The 19,862-nt window shown below is 40.2% G+C and overlaps 1 protein-coding gene across 1 annotated transcript in view; it reads left to right on the top strand.

Moving 5' to 3' along the window:
• The window catches only part of adck1 (aarF domain containing kinase 1), a 248,162-nt gene that overhangs the window by 163,741 nt on the left and 64,559 nt on the right, over positions 1-19,862 (top strand). The window contains exon 8 of the mRNA XM_049463856.1: positions 12,824-12,973. Within this exon, the coding sequence (XP_049319813.1) occupies positions 12,824-12,973 (150 nt within the window). The remainder of the gene's footprint in view (positions 1-12,823; positions 12,974-19,862) is intronic.

A 19,862-nucleotide genomic window follows, 5' to 3' on the forward strand; every position in this document is an offset into this window, starting at 1 on the left:
TTTGACCCAATATCATGATATACAGTTAGGAAGCCTTTGTTCTTTTCATATTATAAATCTATAAATGTAAGTATAAAAAAATGCAGTGCAGTGTGTCACAATATTACATTTTTCTTATGTTTGCCGGCCAAATTTAAAATAGGCATTACATTAATTTATATTTTTTTTTATAGTTTTGAGTAATTGATTGAAATAAATGAAAGTTTTGGTATAATCCATGCAGTTTTGCTATATTTTAGAAGTGCTGTTGATACTGGTAAGGTGCAGGTTAGCCCCAGGTTAATTGCATTTTCAAATTATTGTGCAATATACTGCATATTTTATATATAGTAAAACCACTCCAAATGATCCAGAACGCAGCAGCACGTCTTGTCTTCAACCAGCCAAAACGGGCACATGTCACCCCGCTGCTCATTGAGCTCCATTGGCTACCAGTTGATGCTCGCATCAAATTCAAAGCTCTTACAATCGCCTACAAGGTGATGACAGAACAGGCTCCTTCCTACCTGCACTCGCTCCTGAAGGCTTACGCTACCTCCCGGCCGCTGCGCTCCTCCAATAAACGGCGCCTCACTTTACCAAACAAATATTCACACAAAGCAATCCAGACTGTTCTCATACAGAGTTCCCCAATGGTGGAACAAACTACCCTCCACTACCAGATCAGGAGCGTCTCTCACTATCTTTAATAAACTCCTGAAGACAGAGCTCTTCAAAGAGCACTTACTCTCCTAACACCTCTAACTAACTACCTTCTACTACCAGATCAGGAGAATCTCTCACTATCTTTAATAAACTCCTGAAGACAGAGCTCTTCAAAGAGCACTTACTCTCCTAACACCTCTAACTAACTACCTTCTACTACCAGATCAGGAGAATCTCTTGCTATCTTTAATAAACTCCTGAAGACAGAGCTCTTCAAAGAGCACTTACTCTCCTAACACCTCTAACTAACTACCTTCTACTACCAGATCAGGAGAATCTCTCACTATCTTTAATAAACTCCTGAAGACAGAGCTCTTCAAAGAGCACTTACTCTCCTAACACCTCTAACTAACTACCTTCTACTACCAGATCAGGAGAATCTCTTGCTATCTTTAATAAACTCCTGAAGACAGAGCTCTTCAAAGAGCACTTACTCTCCTAACACCTCTAACTAACTACCTTCTACTACCAGATCAGGAGAATCTCTCGCTATCTTTAATAAACTCCTGAAGACAGAGCTCTTTAAAGAGCACTTACTCTCCTAACACCTCTAACTAACTACCTTCTACTACCAGATCAGGAGAATATCTCACTATCTTTAATAAACTCCTAAAGACAGAGCTCTTCAAAGAGCACTTACTCTCCTAACACCTCTAACTAACTACCTTCTACTACCAGATCAGGAGAATCTCTCACTATCTTTAATAAACTCCTGAAGACAGAGCTCTTCAAAGAGCACTTACTCTCTTAACACCTCTAACTAACTACCTTCTACTACCAGATCAGGAGAATCTATCACTATCTTTAATAAACTCCTGAAGACAGAGCTCTTTAAAGAGCACTTACTATCCTAACACCTCTAACTAACTAACTACTCCTAACCTCATTTCCTTCTTCCCCTCCTTCACTCCCCTATCCCATTATTCCCCTTCGACCTCCTTTAGGCCCTATCTAAAGATGTTTTACCTTTAAACTTCTATTACTTTTGTACTTGACTATTTTAAGTTGCTTTGGACAAAAGCGTCTGCCAAATGTAATGTACTGTAATGTAATGTAATGTAATGTAATATGTATATGTTTGTTTCTCTTAATCAAGTCCATTAACATGAATAGGCTGGAATGTCATCTGCATTTTATAACATACTAAATTAATAAATAACAATAATAGGAACAAGGAAAATATGCTGATATATTATACTTATATATGTGGTATAAAATTTCATCTTAAAATGACAATAATATTGTTATTCACAATAGTTAAAGACAAGTATTATCAAAATAAAAGTTATTATGGCAGACACACTTCTGCTGACAGAATAATTAGAATTAAAAAGTGATTTTCTTATTGTGAACTATGACATATAACAACCATGTTTGGTTACATAAAAAAATTGGAAAATGTATACATATTGCACTAATATGCCAAAAGTCATGGGACAACAGTGTGTAACTTGGCTATAAGGTGTTAAATTGCGAGGTTTTATCTCATGAATGGCCAGTGTGCTGATGGCAAGGCAGTGGGAATTATGGGAGTTTGGAGTGAAGTCTGATAGTCTGGGTGCAGATAAAAGGGGCAGCCTGCATCCTTAGTCTTATAGTCTGCAGGCTTAGTCTTATACACCTCTGGTCATGAAAGTGATGAAAGTTCAGGAGCACCTGAATTCAGTGATTTGGATGGAAAATTGAATACTTCTGGCAATATAGTGCAGCTTCACTTTAAACTTTTCCCATCGTGCTTTATTCAGTATTCCCTAAACACGCTCACAGACCTGTGCTAATGTGGTGAGGGGTTTCACCACCAGCAAGGGAAGCCCGCCCCACTGCCAAACACACACACACACCCCTGAACTGTGTGTTGCAGCTTTGGTATGCAGCACTGGTAAAGTTGTCAGTGTGTGCGGATCATCCCTCGTGTCTCTGCGGACGCTGGCGGGGAAGCGGACTCATCAGCCTGGTGAAATGGGACAGAAAATATGATTTATTCTGTGCATGCACACACACACACATACACACACACACACACACACACACACACACACACACACGCTTACTCCAACATCAACCACTCCAGACGCTGAGCGAGGGGAAGAGGAGTGAAGTAGTGAAGGATCCTGGAAAGTCACCAGAGAGAGAGAGAGAGAAAGAGAGAGAGAGAGAGAGAGAGAGATGGGTGGAGTGAATGAGTGAGTGCAGTAGAAGACCTTTGTCACCACACTCAAAGCTAATTTCGCACTTCATTGATGCGCCCTCTAATCAATGGCAAATATTTGTTGTTGTGATGCTGCCTCTTGCCAGCAGCTTCAGTTTAGCTTAGCTGTGTGTACACAGTATGTGTGTGTGTTTGTGTGTGTGTGTGTGTTGGGTTTAAGGGGCTGCTGGAGCATAAAGTGTGACCTGTTTCTGTGTACACAAACACTGAGCTGACCCTGTGTTGCACTATGATGCTTCACCTGTGATCCACACACACATTAATGTTGACACACACAGTATCGAGTCCTCTGAATTATCGTATTTTTTAAAACTATAAGGCTTACCGGATTATTAGGCGCCTTTAGTGACACTAGTAAGGAACAAGGGTGTCACCATGTTTTCCTTCTAATTTAGCAGAACTGTTTTCTTTTAAGGTCAAACAAGCTCTGAATGTTAATCTACACAGATTTGTCGCCTGAAAACTGTTTATTTGTTTGAGTAAATCGCTTCTGCTTGTTTAAAGTAAGAGTAGATTTCCAGATTTCCACTAAGGCTGGGTGCAGCAGTATTAGCATTAGCAGCTAACCGCTAAATGCCACCTGACAGCACTGCAGTGAAGAACCTTGAGTGTTCTAGTAAGCCAGGGCAATATTAGCTAGCAGTTTGTCCCACGTAGCTTATTTTAACATGGTAAACACACAGGCTACAGTCCAATATACTCACCTTCTTCTCTAAACTGTCTTTTCATCACCCGTATACCAACAAATCCAACAGTTAGTTTTTCCCTTTGCTAATATTGGTACCTCTATCTATATTTTCTTTCAGAAATCAAATTTTAAAACAGTATTCTGCTATATTGTAAAAAGGCAGGGCTACACTTAGCAATAAAGTGATTGACAGCTTTGACTGGAACAGACTGGTCATCTACAGTAGATATAATAAACTAGACAAGAAGTAGTCAAGCTTAACACTTTACTTTACTTGGCACAGTGCAGTCAGACAAGTATCGTTCTCCTTAAGTAAGATCGAGACGGTAATGATGGTGAGTGGTAGTGTCTGGCTTGAATTGTCCTTGTAGACAGATAACTGATTGACAGAAATCCAAACACCCTTAAACTCAGCAGACCCCACACTAGAGTCTAGATTCTCCGCCCAGGCCCAACCAATAGCCTGAGCTGAACTCAGACGTCTGTTTTTTTTTTTTTTTTAAATGCTATTTTTATTTTATATAAAGCTATAGCGTGATGATCACAATATAGCAAAGTGATAAATCAAACTGTGTTTTAAAAAATAGTTGCACATGTTAGATTTGTATAATCATGCAGCTCTAGGGCTCAGCTCCTACACTTTTTTTTTTTCGGATTACGCACTTGCTTTGCAGCACTGTGTGCAGTTGTTCTTAATAAACATTGTTCTTAGATAATAGGTCTAATAGATAATAGCTTCTTCAGTGTTGCAATGTTAATTAACATAATTCTGAACAGATTTCGCTCATTCAAACAGCCCGAAAATGTTTTGAAAAGGCTCAGTTTTAACGCTCTACTTACAAAAAAAAAATGTCTGGTTTAAATCGGGCTTGGGCTCATAATAATGAGAGTTTGGTCAGATCAGAGTGGTATTCTTTAGCTCCTGTGGGACATGGCAAAAGTCACACAGTAATATTTCCTGTTTATTAAAAAACAGCAGTAAAAACATTAAACAAAAAATGTGAGTTTAAAGTCTGGCTAATATTTATTAGTATGGTATTTTTAATTGTTTTAAATGGTATACAAATAATGCTTTGGTTTATCAAGTTTGTTCACAGCTTCCAGCACAGTGATATGGACGTGATTGTGCACATGTGAAAATGTAGTGTGTCATGATTGGACGTGTGTGTGTCTGTAAACAGTCTTCCGCCCACTACTTTAGTAATGCTTCCCACCTCTCTCATTAAGCACTTTATTTTTAGCCGCAGACTCACAGACAGCTTACATTAAAGCAGTGTGGAAAAGACAAACAGGAGCTTTAGCTAGATTTTTAACACTAGTCCCCAAAACACACACACAAACAAATAATTTACATAACTAAAACTATTTACATATTTTAATATAATTTACACTGTGTAAGTACCACTCTGGGAAAATCTAACTGTGGACGACGCTGAAGAAAACAACAGAGCGGAATAACACTGCTCCCCTGCTCTCTACGGCTAAATATAAATATACTTCTGCTACAGAAATAAATGAACACATAACTACTAAATGCTTCCCTCGGTAGTAATCAAAATTACATGGGTTCCTGCCTGCCCTCTTACCCAGGGAGAGCTGGACTGAGCAGAATCCTAAGTGTGTGAAATGTGCTGCATTAGAAATGTACTGCTCTGTTCTTACCTGTTTAAAATCACAGATCTTAAAAAGAATATATATCAGATATGAGTTTTGTCAACTGTTGGGGGTAAGCTTTACACACATACAATTTAGTCATTCATGATAATTACAATATTGATTTATTGTGCAATAATATATGGACACACTCAATCATTTTTGATTATCTTATTAAGAAAAAAACATTATAGTTAATAACCGTCAACCTATTAGATTTTACAACACTTCATGCTTCCCCCTGCTGACTTTTATGGAGGATTTCATTTTCCAGCAGGACTTGGCACACTACCAAAAGTACCAATTGGTCTTATATAATGTTCTAATTTTCTGAGATACTCATTTCATGAGATACTCATAATCATCAACAATAAAAGAAATAGACGCTTAAAATAGATCACTCTGGAAAATAGATCTACAGCTCTGGAACAAATTAAGAGCCCACTTAATAAGGATGTTTGATAATTACAAGCCATCAAACCAAGCTGAACTGCTTGAATTTTTGCATCAGGAGTAAAGGCATAAAGGTATCCAAAAGCAGTGTGTAAGACTGGTGGAGGAGAACATGATGCCAAGATGCATGAAAACTGTGGAAAAAAAGGGTTATTCCACCAAATATGGATTTCTGAACTCTTAAAACTATAAAAATATGAACTTTGCATTATTTATTTATTTATTTATTTATTTACTGGATCCCTATTAGCTTGGGCAGATGCCCTGCTATTCTTCCTGGGTCCCTGATGAAAATAATTATAATGATAACAATAATAATACAATCACAACTACAACAGTAAAACACAATGCCTATAGCAATAACAATAAATAATTCTATCAAAGTTATATCAAGTCCACCTACAAAGGCTTAAACAAGGAAAGAACACAACAAAAGAACACACCATATATAAAAAATAGACATTGTCACAGATAATGTAGAATAATACATGAATGCCAAACTAAAAAAATATATGAAACAATTATCTAAGACAATAAATATTCCCCAAATACTTCTTTACATGTGTTTTGAAGGTGATCCTTTGTGAAGGTGAATTTGTTTCAGTTATAAAAGTTGGAATCTTGTTCCATGCAGTGATTGCTCTATATCAAACTGTACGTTGAAAGGAATTCGTATTAGCCCTGGGTACAACAACCCTCCACTGCAGATCTCGTCGTATAAATATGAGTGTTAGACGTTTTATTGAAAAAAAGGAATTGTTTCTGCTGAATTTTGTTATTTAAAATTGACCATGTTGACATCAATAGGACGCCTTCAGTTTATCCTTTTAACCAGTGTAAACTAGAGTGCATATCTATGATGTTAGTATGCAGTGGGCATTTAAGAATTAGCCTAGCTGCTCTGTTCCGTACCAGCTGAAGTTTAGCTAGAAGTTTATTTGAGGTCTGAAAGCTCTGCATCTTTTTTATTATTTCAGTCATTTCTCATTTTTTGCAAATAAATGCTCTAAATGACAATATTTGTATTTGCAATTTGGAGAAATGTTGTCAGTAGTTTATAGAATAAAACAACAATGTTCATTTTACTCAAACATAAACCTATAAATAGCAAAATCAGAGAAACTGATTCAGAAACTGAAATGGTCTCAGATTTTTTTTTTTAACACATTTTAGTCTAATTATAGTCAATTACATTTCTAATATATTTAGTTTAATTTATGTCATGTATTTTTATGGATTTACTATTGTAGATGTGTGTTGCTATCATAGGTAGTTGCCATGACAACACTTTCTAGTGTGTATCTAGGTGCTTGCTAGGCATCTGATACAGTATTCCATGTGACTGCTATGGTGTTTTAACTGCTGCCATGTGGTTGCTGTGGTACCTGAAAGCTGATGGTTAGGTGCTGCATTTTTCCTTTTGTCATAAATTCATTAATGTTATTGTATTTTGTGGCATTTTATTTTGTGGCGTAACCTTGAATTCAAATAGCCTTCATTAAGTATTGAATATTCATGCTTCATGTCTAAATTTGTCTGTGGGCAAATCTAATTGTACTTAATCATCTGAGGGGGCTGAGCGCTGCAGGGTGGTGATGATGATGATGATGATACAGATACATCAGACCTCTTACACCCCACCTTTAGATGGGCACGACTGTTTTGTCTTCCCCTTAGCAAGTTCACTATCACACAGCTGCTATTAATCTGGCGTTTGCGTTCCTCGGAGCACGGCTCCTGCTTCAGAAAGTGTACGGAAGCTCATTTTCTCCAAGGGCATTGTTGATGAGGTCCTTATAAGCTGCATCTCAGAGTGTTTATTGGCATGCTAAACTCCTCTTCCTACCACCGCATCCTCAATCAGGCCTTCAGGGTCCTCTGTCATCCCAGGATGCATCACATACTGTTTCGGGGGTTATTATGGGGAATTAAGGCTAGCTGACTAATAACTTCTAATTCCACGACACCCTTTCAGCTTACAGCACTGATCCTGTACAGAACCAGAGAACGATCTCAACGCCATACACTATATGGACAAAAGTGTTGGGACATCTGCTCATTCATTCATTGGTTCTACTTAAAGGTCTTATTCTGTCATTTTTTATTCATTTTAAAATGTCTAATTGTGGTCTGTAGGATGAATGGATGACGTGAGATTTTTTTGGCGAAAAAATATACCGGTGATCCGGTATAACGCTGCTTTAGTCTGGTGGAGGAGTGGGCGGGGAGAAATGATAGGATTTCAGCTCTTGCTCTCGAATATTCATACATGCAAGTATATCACCTCTGATTGGCTAACAGCACAGGCAACGCGAGGGAGCGAGACGTACAACAGTTAGAAACATTTTAAAGTAAGGACGTTTTTACACTAATAACAGTCTACACAATGTCATATGTTACTTTATAGCATGTGTAAAGCCCTGCTAAATGCAGTTCAGATACTGACCTAGTCTTAAAGTCTCTGTAAAATGCGAAATCCACCGGAGATCCTATGTAAATCTATAGTTACACACAGAGGTGGGTAGTCCAGGTCCAGAAAGTAAAACTCCACCCGAGGTTTTGTTATATAACGTAAACAGGATATACAGTATAACATCTTTCATCAACACCTTAGCAACCAACAACTATACCATGCCAATACCTAGCAGCAGCCTAGCAGTCAGCATCTGGCTAACAACATCTTGGTACCACTTTTGCAACCATGAAACATCTAAACAGCTAACAAATCTACCATAGCAGCACCTTAAAAATGGTTTAGCCACAACTTGGCATCCAAACTGCCAGTAACTTTGCCATCACATCGGTTGTTCAGATCAGCAATTTCAGTTAAATATATCATAAAGCAGATGAACACAGTGATATTTCAGAAGTGAAATTAATTCAGTTTATAGGATTTACAGAAAGTGTGCAATAATTTTTTAAACACAATTAGGCAGGTGCATAAATGTGGGCACCCCAACAGAAAAATTGCATCAATATTTAGTAGATCTGCCTTTTACAGAACTAACAGCCTATAAATTCTTCCTATAGCTTCCAATAAGAGTCTGGTTGAAGCTTCTGGTTAAAGGTATTTTGGATCATTCTTCTTTACTAAACATCTCCAGTTTAGTCAGGTTTGATGGTTTCTGATCATGAACAGCCCACTTAAAATCACACCACAGATTTATAATAATATTCAGATGATCATTACAGAACCTTGTACATGTTCCTCTGCATGAATGCTTTAGTGCTTTAGTAGATTTTGAGCATTGTTTAGTGTTTAGGGTCGCTGTCTTGTTGAAGTATCCAGCCCCTGCGCTTTAACTTCAACTTTCTCACTGATTCTTAAACATTGTTCTCAAGAATCTGCTGATATTGACTGGAATCCATGCAACCCCCAACTTTAACAATATTTCCCAGTACCTGCACTGATCACACAGCCCCACAGCATGATGGAACCACCACCAAATTTCACTGTGCAAGTCTGTAATGATAATAATAATAATAATAATAATAATAATAATAATAATAATAATAATAATAATAATAATAATAATAATAATACATGTCTGCTGCTTATGTAAGGAAATATGGTATAGATTAGAAGTTCAGAATGTATTAAAATATTTGGCAGAAATGTTCTGCTTGTTTAAATAATATTGCAACTGCAAACTGTCAGTTGATTATTCCTGTCTTCTATTAGCGATCTGTACTGTTTCAGAGTTCCTGCAGTACTTAAAGTGTAATATATATGAATTCAGCAGGGTTTGAGTGAGTCATGGATGTTTTACATTGCTAGAATGGCAATACGGGTCCAAAGCTTCTCTCTAAAACAAAGCCACCGTGCGTCAGAGCTGAGTAATTACCCATGCATCACATCCTTTCACATGGACTTCACAATGACTCAGCTCCAAGAAATGCACACTTTTATTTGTGTGTGTGTGTGTGTGTCTGTTTGTGCTGGTTTTGGTCCATTTTCATGTTGAGGTCAACAGGGGTGAACTTTCCTAGTTTTGACCAGTGTAGATCTGAATGGTTCTGAGTGCAGAGTTAGTCAGTTCAAACTCTGCTCAGAGCAGTTTTATGAATGGTATCTAACCATGTTCTCTAAAGCGATGATGCTCCATCCTCTACCTTCAGGTGATCTGGGGAGTTAGGGGTAAGGTAGCATAGTCTTTAGGGCTGCACAATATATCATTTAAGGCAATTAAATCAAACACGTCTTGTTGCAATGTTTTAAATCTTGACACAAGAAGTAGATACACAGCGCTGTCTCTGTGTCTGTGTGAGTGACAGGCTGCTGCTGCCTGAGAAGCACAAGGGGGAGGGGGAGGGGGAGGAGGAGCTGTGCACCTCAGTCCAGCACAGTTTTGCACAGATATTTGCAGTTACAGCTGAATTCACACTTTTAATACCAGAAAAACGCTCTTATATACCTTTTAAAAAGCCATTTAAATGCCTCATTAAAGGGCTGATTACTGTTGTTTTGATGTTTTCCTCGGGTTTTAAGTTCTCGGCGCTGACTTACCTCTTGTTCAGTCCGGACGCGAGACAGCGCGCGGGTGGGGGCAGGGCTGGGTACATCATGGGCCCTGCACTGTTTAATATCGCGATATATATTGTTAAAGTCTTGTTAAAGTATTTTGTTTGTATGTGTGTTATAAGGGTGTAGATTAGTTGATTTGTGTTTTTTGTGCTGCTGTCTTGGTCAGGGCTCACTTGTAAAAGAGATTTTTAATCTCAATGTGACTACCCTGGTTAAATAAAGGTAAAATAAAATATATCACTGAAAAAAGAACATTTGCAATGTAACATTTTTCCAATATCGTGCAGCCCTAATAGTCATCATCCAACGTTCTTATAGTGCTGTTGTTGCTCGGTGCAATCAAATCCTCACAGTAATGCTTAAAGAAAATGTTGTAGAAAACCTTCCTTAGAAAGTAGAGACAGTTACTTCACAAAAGGATGATAAATTATTTTTATTACCCATTTTTATTATTTCAGTTGCAAAAATTAACAAGCAGATGTCCTGATACTTTTGTCCAGCCTGTTTATCACAATGTTATTTTTGTGCCATAATCAACACTGATTTTGCCCGTTTGATTGGGTGGAATCTCTTTTTAGAATTTCCTCTAAAACTGTAAATAACAAGGGATTTCAACAGGGCTACATAATATTTTATGTTTTTAAATTATTATGAAATGTGATGGGGACATGCCCCCCTTAGATTTAATGGTGGCGATGCCATGTATGTTTTTGCTGAACGCAATCAAATCCACACAGCAATGTTTCAAAACTTAATAAAAAATCTTCCATGGATAGTAGAGGCACTTACTCCAACAAAAGCAGAATAAAATCTCCTTTTTATTACCGGTACCATCAATTTGACTAGAAGAACTGAATAAACAGTGTGTCCCAATACATTTACATAAATACATATAGTGAATTTATTAATGTATTCCTTTCCATTGTGTAGCACTAAAATTGTCCACACACAATGGCAGCCCCGTGAGTCAGCACACTCAGAATGAAGGAAGAAAAAAAAAAAACAAGCGTTTTTGAGGTTTTTATTATTGTTTGCTTGAATTGGGTTAGACGTGATTCGTGGAACAAAGCGGGAAAATTGTAACATGACACCCGCCGCAGTGAGTGATGTTTGAAAACCCGCGTGCCGCCGCTGCCTCTCGTGCTCAGCCTCCGCTGACATGACATTTCCATACTGTGCTTTTTTTTCCGCACACTTTATTACACACTTTAAAGGAGATGCTTATCATGGCTTATCTTCAAAGCTGTCGTGTGGGTGGAATAATTGCACGGGGGTTGTTTCGTAATAAACACGTTCGGCGCTGTCAGTTTGTCTGTTTCCTGCTGTAGAACCGACTGTGCCATGTTAACATGCTAATAACACATGCTCGGACTAATAACCAGAGCTGGGTTAAATATTCACTCAGGCCTTTTATTATCTGGAAGGATGAGCAGTTACAGTCTTAAATATAGAAGTGCCGAAATGGTTTATAATGGAAATGATGCTATAGAGAGGAGACCACTGCCTGTAGGAAACAATGGTTCCTATTTTGTTTGCAGTATTAATGGGCCTGGACATGCTTTATGTGTACATTTTGCATATCTGTGTCAGCAATGGGTGCAAATTAAAGTAGTTAACATGGCTTTCCTCAAACATTTGGACCTCGTTGCAGTGCTCATTGCTATCTTACACACCACCAAAAGTCTACATTCACACCAACAGTGCTTGTGAATAAATCTACACCTATGGGCGTGACGGCCTGGAAATAAGGTGTGTTCAGGTACGTTTTTTGGGCGTATTGCTATTTTGGCAACGGGAAACTCCTCATTTGGGGATTTCATGAAATAAGCCAACAAGCGACCTTAACCTAAGGCTTTTAGTTATTTCACCTTTTTTTTTTTGTTAAGTACATAAAACTCCACATGTGTTCATTCATAGTTTTGATGCCTTCAGTGAGAATCTACAATGTAAATAGTTATGAAAATAAAGAAAACGCATTGAAAAAAAGGTGTGTCCAAACTTTTGGCCTGTACTGTATATATCTCTGAAAAAAAAATTAAGAGAGCACTTCAGTTTCTGAATCAGTTTCTCTGATTTTGCTATTTATAGGTTTATGTTTAACTAAAATGAACACTGTTGTTTCAAATCCCAAATAAAATATTGCCATTTAGTTAATATTGCCACCTCAAATAATGCACAAAAAAAAAGAAAACTAATTTTGGTAAAATCAAAGAAACTCATCATTTTTAAGTGGTCTTTTATTTTTTACCAGAGATGTATATCTCTGCAAAATAACAGGGTGGTCAACAGGCTTGAACAACTGCATCTGAGCGTAGGGACAAAAGTATTGGGACACCTGCTTGTTCATTGTTCATGTTTTTATTTATGTATTTGTTTGTTTGATTGTCCTTGAAAAAGTGGGGTTGTTGGTTTGTGGTTTATATTGGGGACCTGGGCTTTAAACAAAATAAGTTAACAAAGTATTTTTTTTTCTTCTAATGTACAGTGAAACTAAATAATTCTCTCTCTCTCTCTCTCTTTCTCTCTCTCTCTCTCTCTTTCTCTCTCTCTCTCTCTCTCTCTCTCTCTCTCTCTCTCTCTCTACCAACAGATCTCGCGGAACTTGGGTAAAATGTACAGCGAGATGATATTTGTGAACGGCTTTGTGCATTGTGACCCCCACCCGGGTAACGTGCTGGTGAGAAAGTGCCCGAAAAGCAATAAGACGGAAATTGTTTTACTCGATCACGGCTTGTATCAGGTGAGACATCGGCTGGCGGTGCGCCGGCTCGCGCCACAAAAGCAAATACATCACATATTACACTTCATTATTCACCCGCTGCCTCTCAGGTCATGCCTGCTCTCAGGCCTGCCCGCGCCACGGCAGCGTAAAAGCATTTCATTACAGCCGACCTGCAGCTCTGCTGTGTGTTTTAGAACCGCACTCCTACACACACACACACACAAACCACACACTCACCACAGTGCAAAGCATGGCCACATCCATTTCCCAGGCCTGGGTAAGATGTGTGGGAGCCGTAAATGCATTCATGAAGATAATTTGGTGATAAATATGCACTTCTGATGCCCGCGTATAAAAGAAGAGAGCGTTGGAGAGCTGTTCTACTCGTTCAGCCCATAATGGAACCAATTTGCGAGTAATGACTTCAGAGTTTAGCGCGGCTTGGCCCGGAATGTTAATTCCTGGCTGTAGTGTTATTTTTGTTCGTGGCCAGTGTGTTCCCCGTACTATACGTTGTAGCCGTATTAATTAAGTTGGCTTGGAAAAGCCAACTTCTTGTTCTTCGTAATCTTCTTATTATTAAGTTGGCTTGGAAAAGCCAACTTACTGTTCTTCGTAATCTTCTTATTATTATTAAGTTGGCTTGGAAAAGCCAACTTACTGTTCTTCGTAATCTTCTTATTATTATTATTATTATTATTATTATTATTATTCCGCGCTCAAATTTCTATACGCATCTCCTCCTAGGGCTTTTGACGTAGAATCACGAAATTTTGCAGTATCGTAGGACCTATACCCGATTAGGTTGCTTGTGCTTTTTTAAGCGATACATCGTACGGTTTTCGTAAAAACTTCGTAAACGTACGCTTTTTTTTCCCATAGGAAATGAATGGGGGACAACTTTGAACGTTTGTGTAGGTAACAATTTTTGACATACAAAGACAAAAATCGGATGGTCTATAGAACTTACCGCGTTCTTTCCGAAAATTTTAACGTTTCGACGATACGTCGTACGGTTTTCGTACAAATGTCGTACGAAGTTTTCCCATAGAAATGAATGGGGGGCCCAGAGTTCCATCTCACACACGAGCAGCTCTGCGCACGGAACCCCTTCTCTCCCCTGCTCCTCCAGTACTGTGAGTGTATGGAGGAGCTGCTGTATGGAGCAGCTATCAGTCAAAAGTTTGGACACCCCGGCACCCCAGCCAGGGCTTAGCAACCACCTAATAACTGCTTAGCAACCACCTTAGCAACCACCTGGAAAACGTTAACAACTGCCTAGCAACCACTTAGCAACACCTTAGCAACCACCTGGAAAACGTTAGCAACTGCCTAGCAACCACTTAGCAACTGCCTAGCAACCACTTGGAAAACGTTAGCAACTGCCTAGCAACCACCTGGAATACGTTAGCAACTGCCTAGCAACCACTTAGCAACCACCTGGAAAACGTTAGCAACTGCCTAGCAACCACTGAGCAACCACCTGGAAAACGTTAGCAACTGCCTAGCAACCACTTAGCAACTGCCTAGCAACCACCTGGAATACGTTAGCAACTGCCTAGCAACCACTTAGCAACCACCTGGAAAACGTTAGCAACTGCCTAGCAACAACTTAGCAACTGCCTAGCAACCACCTGGAAAATGTTAGCAACTGCCTAGCAACCACTTAGCAACCACCTGGAAAACGTTAGCAACTGCCTAGCAACCACTTAGCAACTGCCTAGCAACCACTTGGAAAACGTTAGCAACTGCCTAGCAACCACTTAGCAACTGCCTAGCAACCACCTGGAAAACGTTAGCAACTGCCTAGCAACCACTTAGCAACCACCTGGAAAACGTTAGCAACTGCCTAGCAACCACTTAGCAACTGCCTAGCAACCACTTGGAAAACGTTAGCAACTGCCTAGCAACCACTTAGCAACTGCCTAGCAACCACCTGGAATAGGTTAGCAACTGCCTAGCAACCACTTAGCAACCACCTGGAAAACGTTAGCAACTGCCTAGCAACCACTGAGCAACCACCTGGAAAACGTTAGCAACTGCCTAGCAACCACTTAGCAACTGCCTAACAACCACCTGGAAAACGTTAGCAACTGCCTAGCAACCACTTAGCAACCACCTGGAAAACGTTAGCAACTGCCTAGCAACCACTTAGCAACTGCCTAGCAACCACTTGGAAAATGTTAGCAACTGCCTAGCAACCACTTAGCAACTGCCTAGCAACCACCTGGAAAACGTTAGCAACTGCCAAGCAACCACTTAGCAACCACCTGGAAAACGTTAGCAACTGCCTAGCAACCACTTAGCAGCTGCCTAGCAACCACCTGGAATATGTTAGCAACTACCTAGCAACCACTTAGCAACCACTAGGAAAACGTTAGCAACTGCCTAGCAACCACTTAGCAACCACTTTAGAAATGATAGCAACTGCCTAGCAACCAGTTAGCAACCACTTAGCAACCACCTGGAAAACGTTAGCAACTGCCTAGCAACCACTTAGCAACTGCCTAGCAACCACTTGGAAAACGTTAGCAACTGCCTAGCAACCACTTAGCAACTGCCTAGCAACCACTTAGCAACTGCCTAGCAACCACCTGGAAAACGTTAGCAACTGCCTAGCAACCACTTAGCAACCACCTGGAAAACGTTAGCAACTGCCTAGCAACCACTTAGCAGCTGCCTAGCAACCACCTGGAATATGTTAGCAACTACCTAGCAACCACTTAGCAACCACCTGGAAAATGTTAGCAACTGCCTAGCAACCACTTAGCAACTGCCTAGCAACCACTTGGAAAACGTTAGCAACTGCCTAGCAACCACTTAGCAACTGCCTAGCAACACCTTAGCAACCACCCTGGATACCATAGCAACACCTTAGCAACCACCCTGGATACCATAGCAACACCTTAGCAACCACCTAGCAACTCCTTAGCAACCACCCTGGATACCATAGCAACACCTTAGCAACCACCTAGCAACACCTCAGCAACCACCCCAGATACTATAGCAACACCTTAGCAACCACCTGGAAAGTTTTTAGATTTCAGCATGTAACCAAAAGTTTTAGATTTCAGCACTTAACCAAAATTTTTTAGATTTCAACATTTAACCAAAAGTTTTTAGATTTCAGCATTTAACCAAAAGTTTCGAGATTTCAACATGAAAACAAACGTTTTAAGATTTCAGCGTTTAACCAAAAGTTTTTAGATTTCAGCTGTTAAACAAACGTTTTAAGATTTCAGTGTTTAACCAAAAGTTTTTGGATTTCAGCATCTTACAAAACATTTCTAGATGTAAGCAATTAACCAAAGGTTTTTAGATTTCAGCGTTTAACCAAATGTTTTTAGATTTAAGCGTTTAACCAAACGTTTTTAGATTACAGCGTTTTTGGTATTTAGCTTTTAGCCAAAAGTTAACAGCATAGCAACGACTCTTCACACTCTTCAGACAGAAACAGCTTTTTAAGTTTCTGTCAACCATTTTAACTTTTCAACGTTATTAGCGCTCTTTTCCAAGCCAACTTAAAGTTCGTTCACGAACTTTGCCTTTTCTAGTTATTATTATTATTATTATTATTATTCCGCGCTCAAATTTCTATACGCATCTCCTCCTAGGGCTTTTGACGTAGAATCACGAAATTTTGCAGTATCGTAGGACCTATACCCGATTAGGTTGCTTGTGCTTTTTTAAGCGATACATCGTACGGTTTTCGTAAAAACTTCGTAAACGTACGCTTTTTTTTCCCATAGGAAATGAATGGGGGACAACTTTGAACGTTTGTGTAGGTAACAATTTTTGACATACAAAGACAAAAATCGGACGGTCTATAGAACTTACCGCGTTCTTTCCGAAAATTTTAACGTTTCGACGATACGTCGTACGGTTTTCGTACAAATGTCGTACGAAGTTTTCCCATAGAAATGAATGGGGGGCCCAGAGTTCCATCTCACACACGAGCAGCTCTGCGCACGGAACCCCTTCTCTCCCCTGCTCCTCCAGTACTGTGAGTGTATGGAGGAGCTGCTGTATGGAGCAGCTATCAGTCAAAAGTTTGGACACCCCGGCACCCCAGCCAGGGCTTAGCAACCACCTAATAACTGCTTAGCAACCACCTTAGCAACCACCTGGAAAACGTTAGCAACTGCCTAGCAACCACTTAGCAACACCTTAGCAACCACCTGGAAAACGTTAGCAACTGCCTAGCAACCACTTAGCAACTGCCTAGCAACCACTTGGAAAACGTTAGCAACTGCCTAGCAAACACTTAGCAACTGCCTAGCAACCACCTGGAATACGTTAGCAACTGCCTAGCAACCACTTAGCAACCACCTGGAAAACGTTAGCAACTGCCTAGCAACCACTGAGCAACCACCTGGAAAACGTTAGCAACTGCCTAGCAACCACTTAGCAACTGCCTAGCAACCACCTGGAATACGTTAGCAACTGCCTAGCAACCACTTAGCAACCACCTGGAAAACGTTAGCAACTGCCTAGCAACCACCTGGAATACGTTAGCAACTGCCTAGCAACCACTTAGCAACCACCTGGAAAACGTTAGCAACTGCCTAGCAACCACTGAGCAACCACCTGGAAAACGTTAGCAACTGCCTAGCAACCACTTAGCAACTGCCTAGCAACCACCTGGAATACGTTAGCAACTGCCTAGCAACCACTTAGCAACCACCTGGAAAACGTTAGCAACTGCCTAGCAACAACTTAGCAACTGCCTAGCAACCACCTGGAAAATGTTAGCAACTGCCTAGCAACCACTTAGCAACCACCTGGAAAACGTTAGCAACTGCCTAGCAACCACTTAGCAACTGCCTAGCAACCACTTGGAAAACGTTAGCAACTGCCTAGCAACCACTTAGCAGCTGCCTAGCAACCACCTGGAAAATGTTAGCAACTGCCTAGCAACCACTTAGCAACCACCTGGAAAACGTTAGCAACTGCCTAGCAACCACTTAGCAACTGCCTAGCAACCACTTGGAAAACGTTAGCAACTGCCTAGCAACCACTTAGCAACCACCTGGAAAACGTTAGCAACTGCCTAGCAACCACTGAGCAACCACCTGGAAAACATTAGCAACTGCCTAGCAACCACTTAGCAGCTGCCTAGCAACCACCTGGAATATGTTAGCAACTACCTAGCAACCACTTAGCAACCACCTGAAAAATGTTAGCAACTGCCTAGCAACCACTTAGCAACTGCCTAGCAACCACTTGGAAAACGTTAGCAACTGCCTAGCAACCACTTAGCAACTGCCTAGCAACCACCTGGAAAACGTTAGCAACTGCCTAGCAACCACTTAGCAACCACCTGGAAAACGTTAGCAACTGCCTACCAACCACTTAGCAACCACCTGGAAAACGTTAGCAACTGCCTAGCAACCACTTAGCAACCACCTGGAAAACGTTAGCAACTGCCTACCAACCACTTAGCAACCACCTGGAAAACATTAGCAACTGCCTACCAACCACTTAGCAACTGCCTAGCAACCACCTGGAATACGTTAGCAACTGCCTAGCAACCACTTAGCAACTGCCTAGCAACCACTTGGAAAACGTTAGCAACTGCCTAGCAACCACTTAGCAACTGCCTAGCAACCACCTGGAAAACGTTAGCAACTGCCTAGCAACCACTTAGCAACCACCTGGAAAACGTTAGCAACTGCCTAGCAACCACTTAGCCACCACTTTAGAAACAATAGCAACTGCCTAGCAACCACTTAGCAACACCTTAACAACCACTAGGAAAACGTTAGCAACTGCCTAGCAACCACTTAGCAACCACTTTAGAAATGATAGCAACTGCCTAGCAACCACCTTTGCAACCACCCCGGATACCATAGCAACACCTTAGCAACCACCAAGCAACACCCTAGCAACCACCTATCAACCACCTAGCAACACCTTAGCAACCACCCCGGATACCATAGCAACACCTTAGCAACCACCTAGCAACAAGTTATCAACCACCTAGCAACCACCTAGCAACATCTTAGCAACCACCCCGCATACCATAGCAACACCCTAGCAACAACCTAGCAACCACCTAGCAACACCTTAGCAACCACCTGTAATATGTTAGCAACTGCCTAGCAACCAGTTAGCAACAGCTTAGCAACCACCTGGAAAACATTAGCAACTGCCTAGCAACAGCTTAGCAACCACTTCAGAAATGATAGCAACTGCCTAGCAACAAATTGGCAATCAAAAGATTAACCAAAAGTTTTACGATTTCAGCATTTAAACAAACGTTTTTAGATTTCAGCGTTTAACTAAACGTTTTTAGATTTCAGCGTTTAACCAAACGTTTTTAGATTTCAGCGTTTAACCAAACGTTTTTAGATTTCAGCGTTTAACCAAACGTTTTTAGATTTCAGCGTTTAACCAAACATTTTTAGATTTCGGCGTTTTTGGCATTTAGTGTTTAGCCAAAAGTTAACAGCATATCCACGACTCTTCACACTCTTCAGACAGAAACAGCTTAGCAACCATTTTAACTTTTTAACGTTATTAGCGTTCTTTTCCAAGCCAACTTAAAGTTCGTTCACGAACTTTGCCTTTTCTAGTTATTATTATTATTATTCCGCGCTCAAAATTTAATCACTATCTCCTCCTAGGGCTTTTGACGTAGAACCACGAAACTTTGCAGTATCGTAGGACCTATACCCGAATAGGTTGCTTGTGCTTTTTTAAGCGATACATCGTACGGTTTTCGTAAAAACTTCGTAAACGTACGCTTTTTTTTCCCATAGGAAATGAATGGGGGACAACTTTGAACGACTGTGTAGGTAACAATTTTTGACATACAAAGACAAAAATCGGACGGTCTATAGAACTTACCGCGTTCTTTCCGAAACTTTTAACGTTTCGACGATACGTCGTACGCTTTTCGTACAAA

Source organism: Astyanax mexicanus, chromosome 14 (genome assembly GCF_023375975.1).
Source record: "Astyanax mexicanus isolate ESR-SI-001 chromosome 14, AstMex3_surface, whole genome shotgun sequence".
NCBI lineage: Eukaryota > Metazoa > Chordata > Actinopteri > Characiformes > Acestrorhamphidae > Astyanax > Astyanax mexicanus.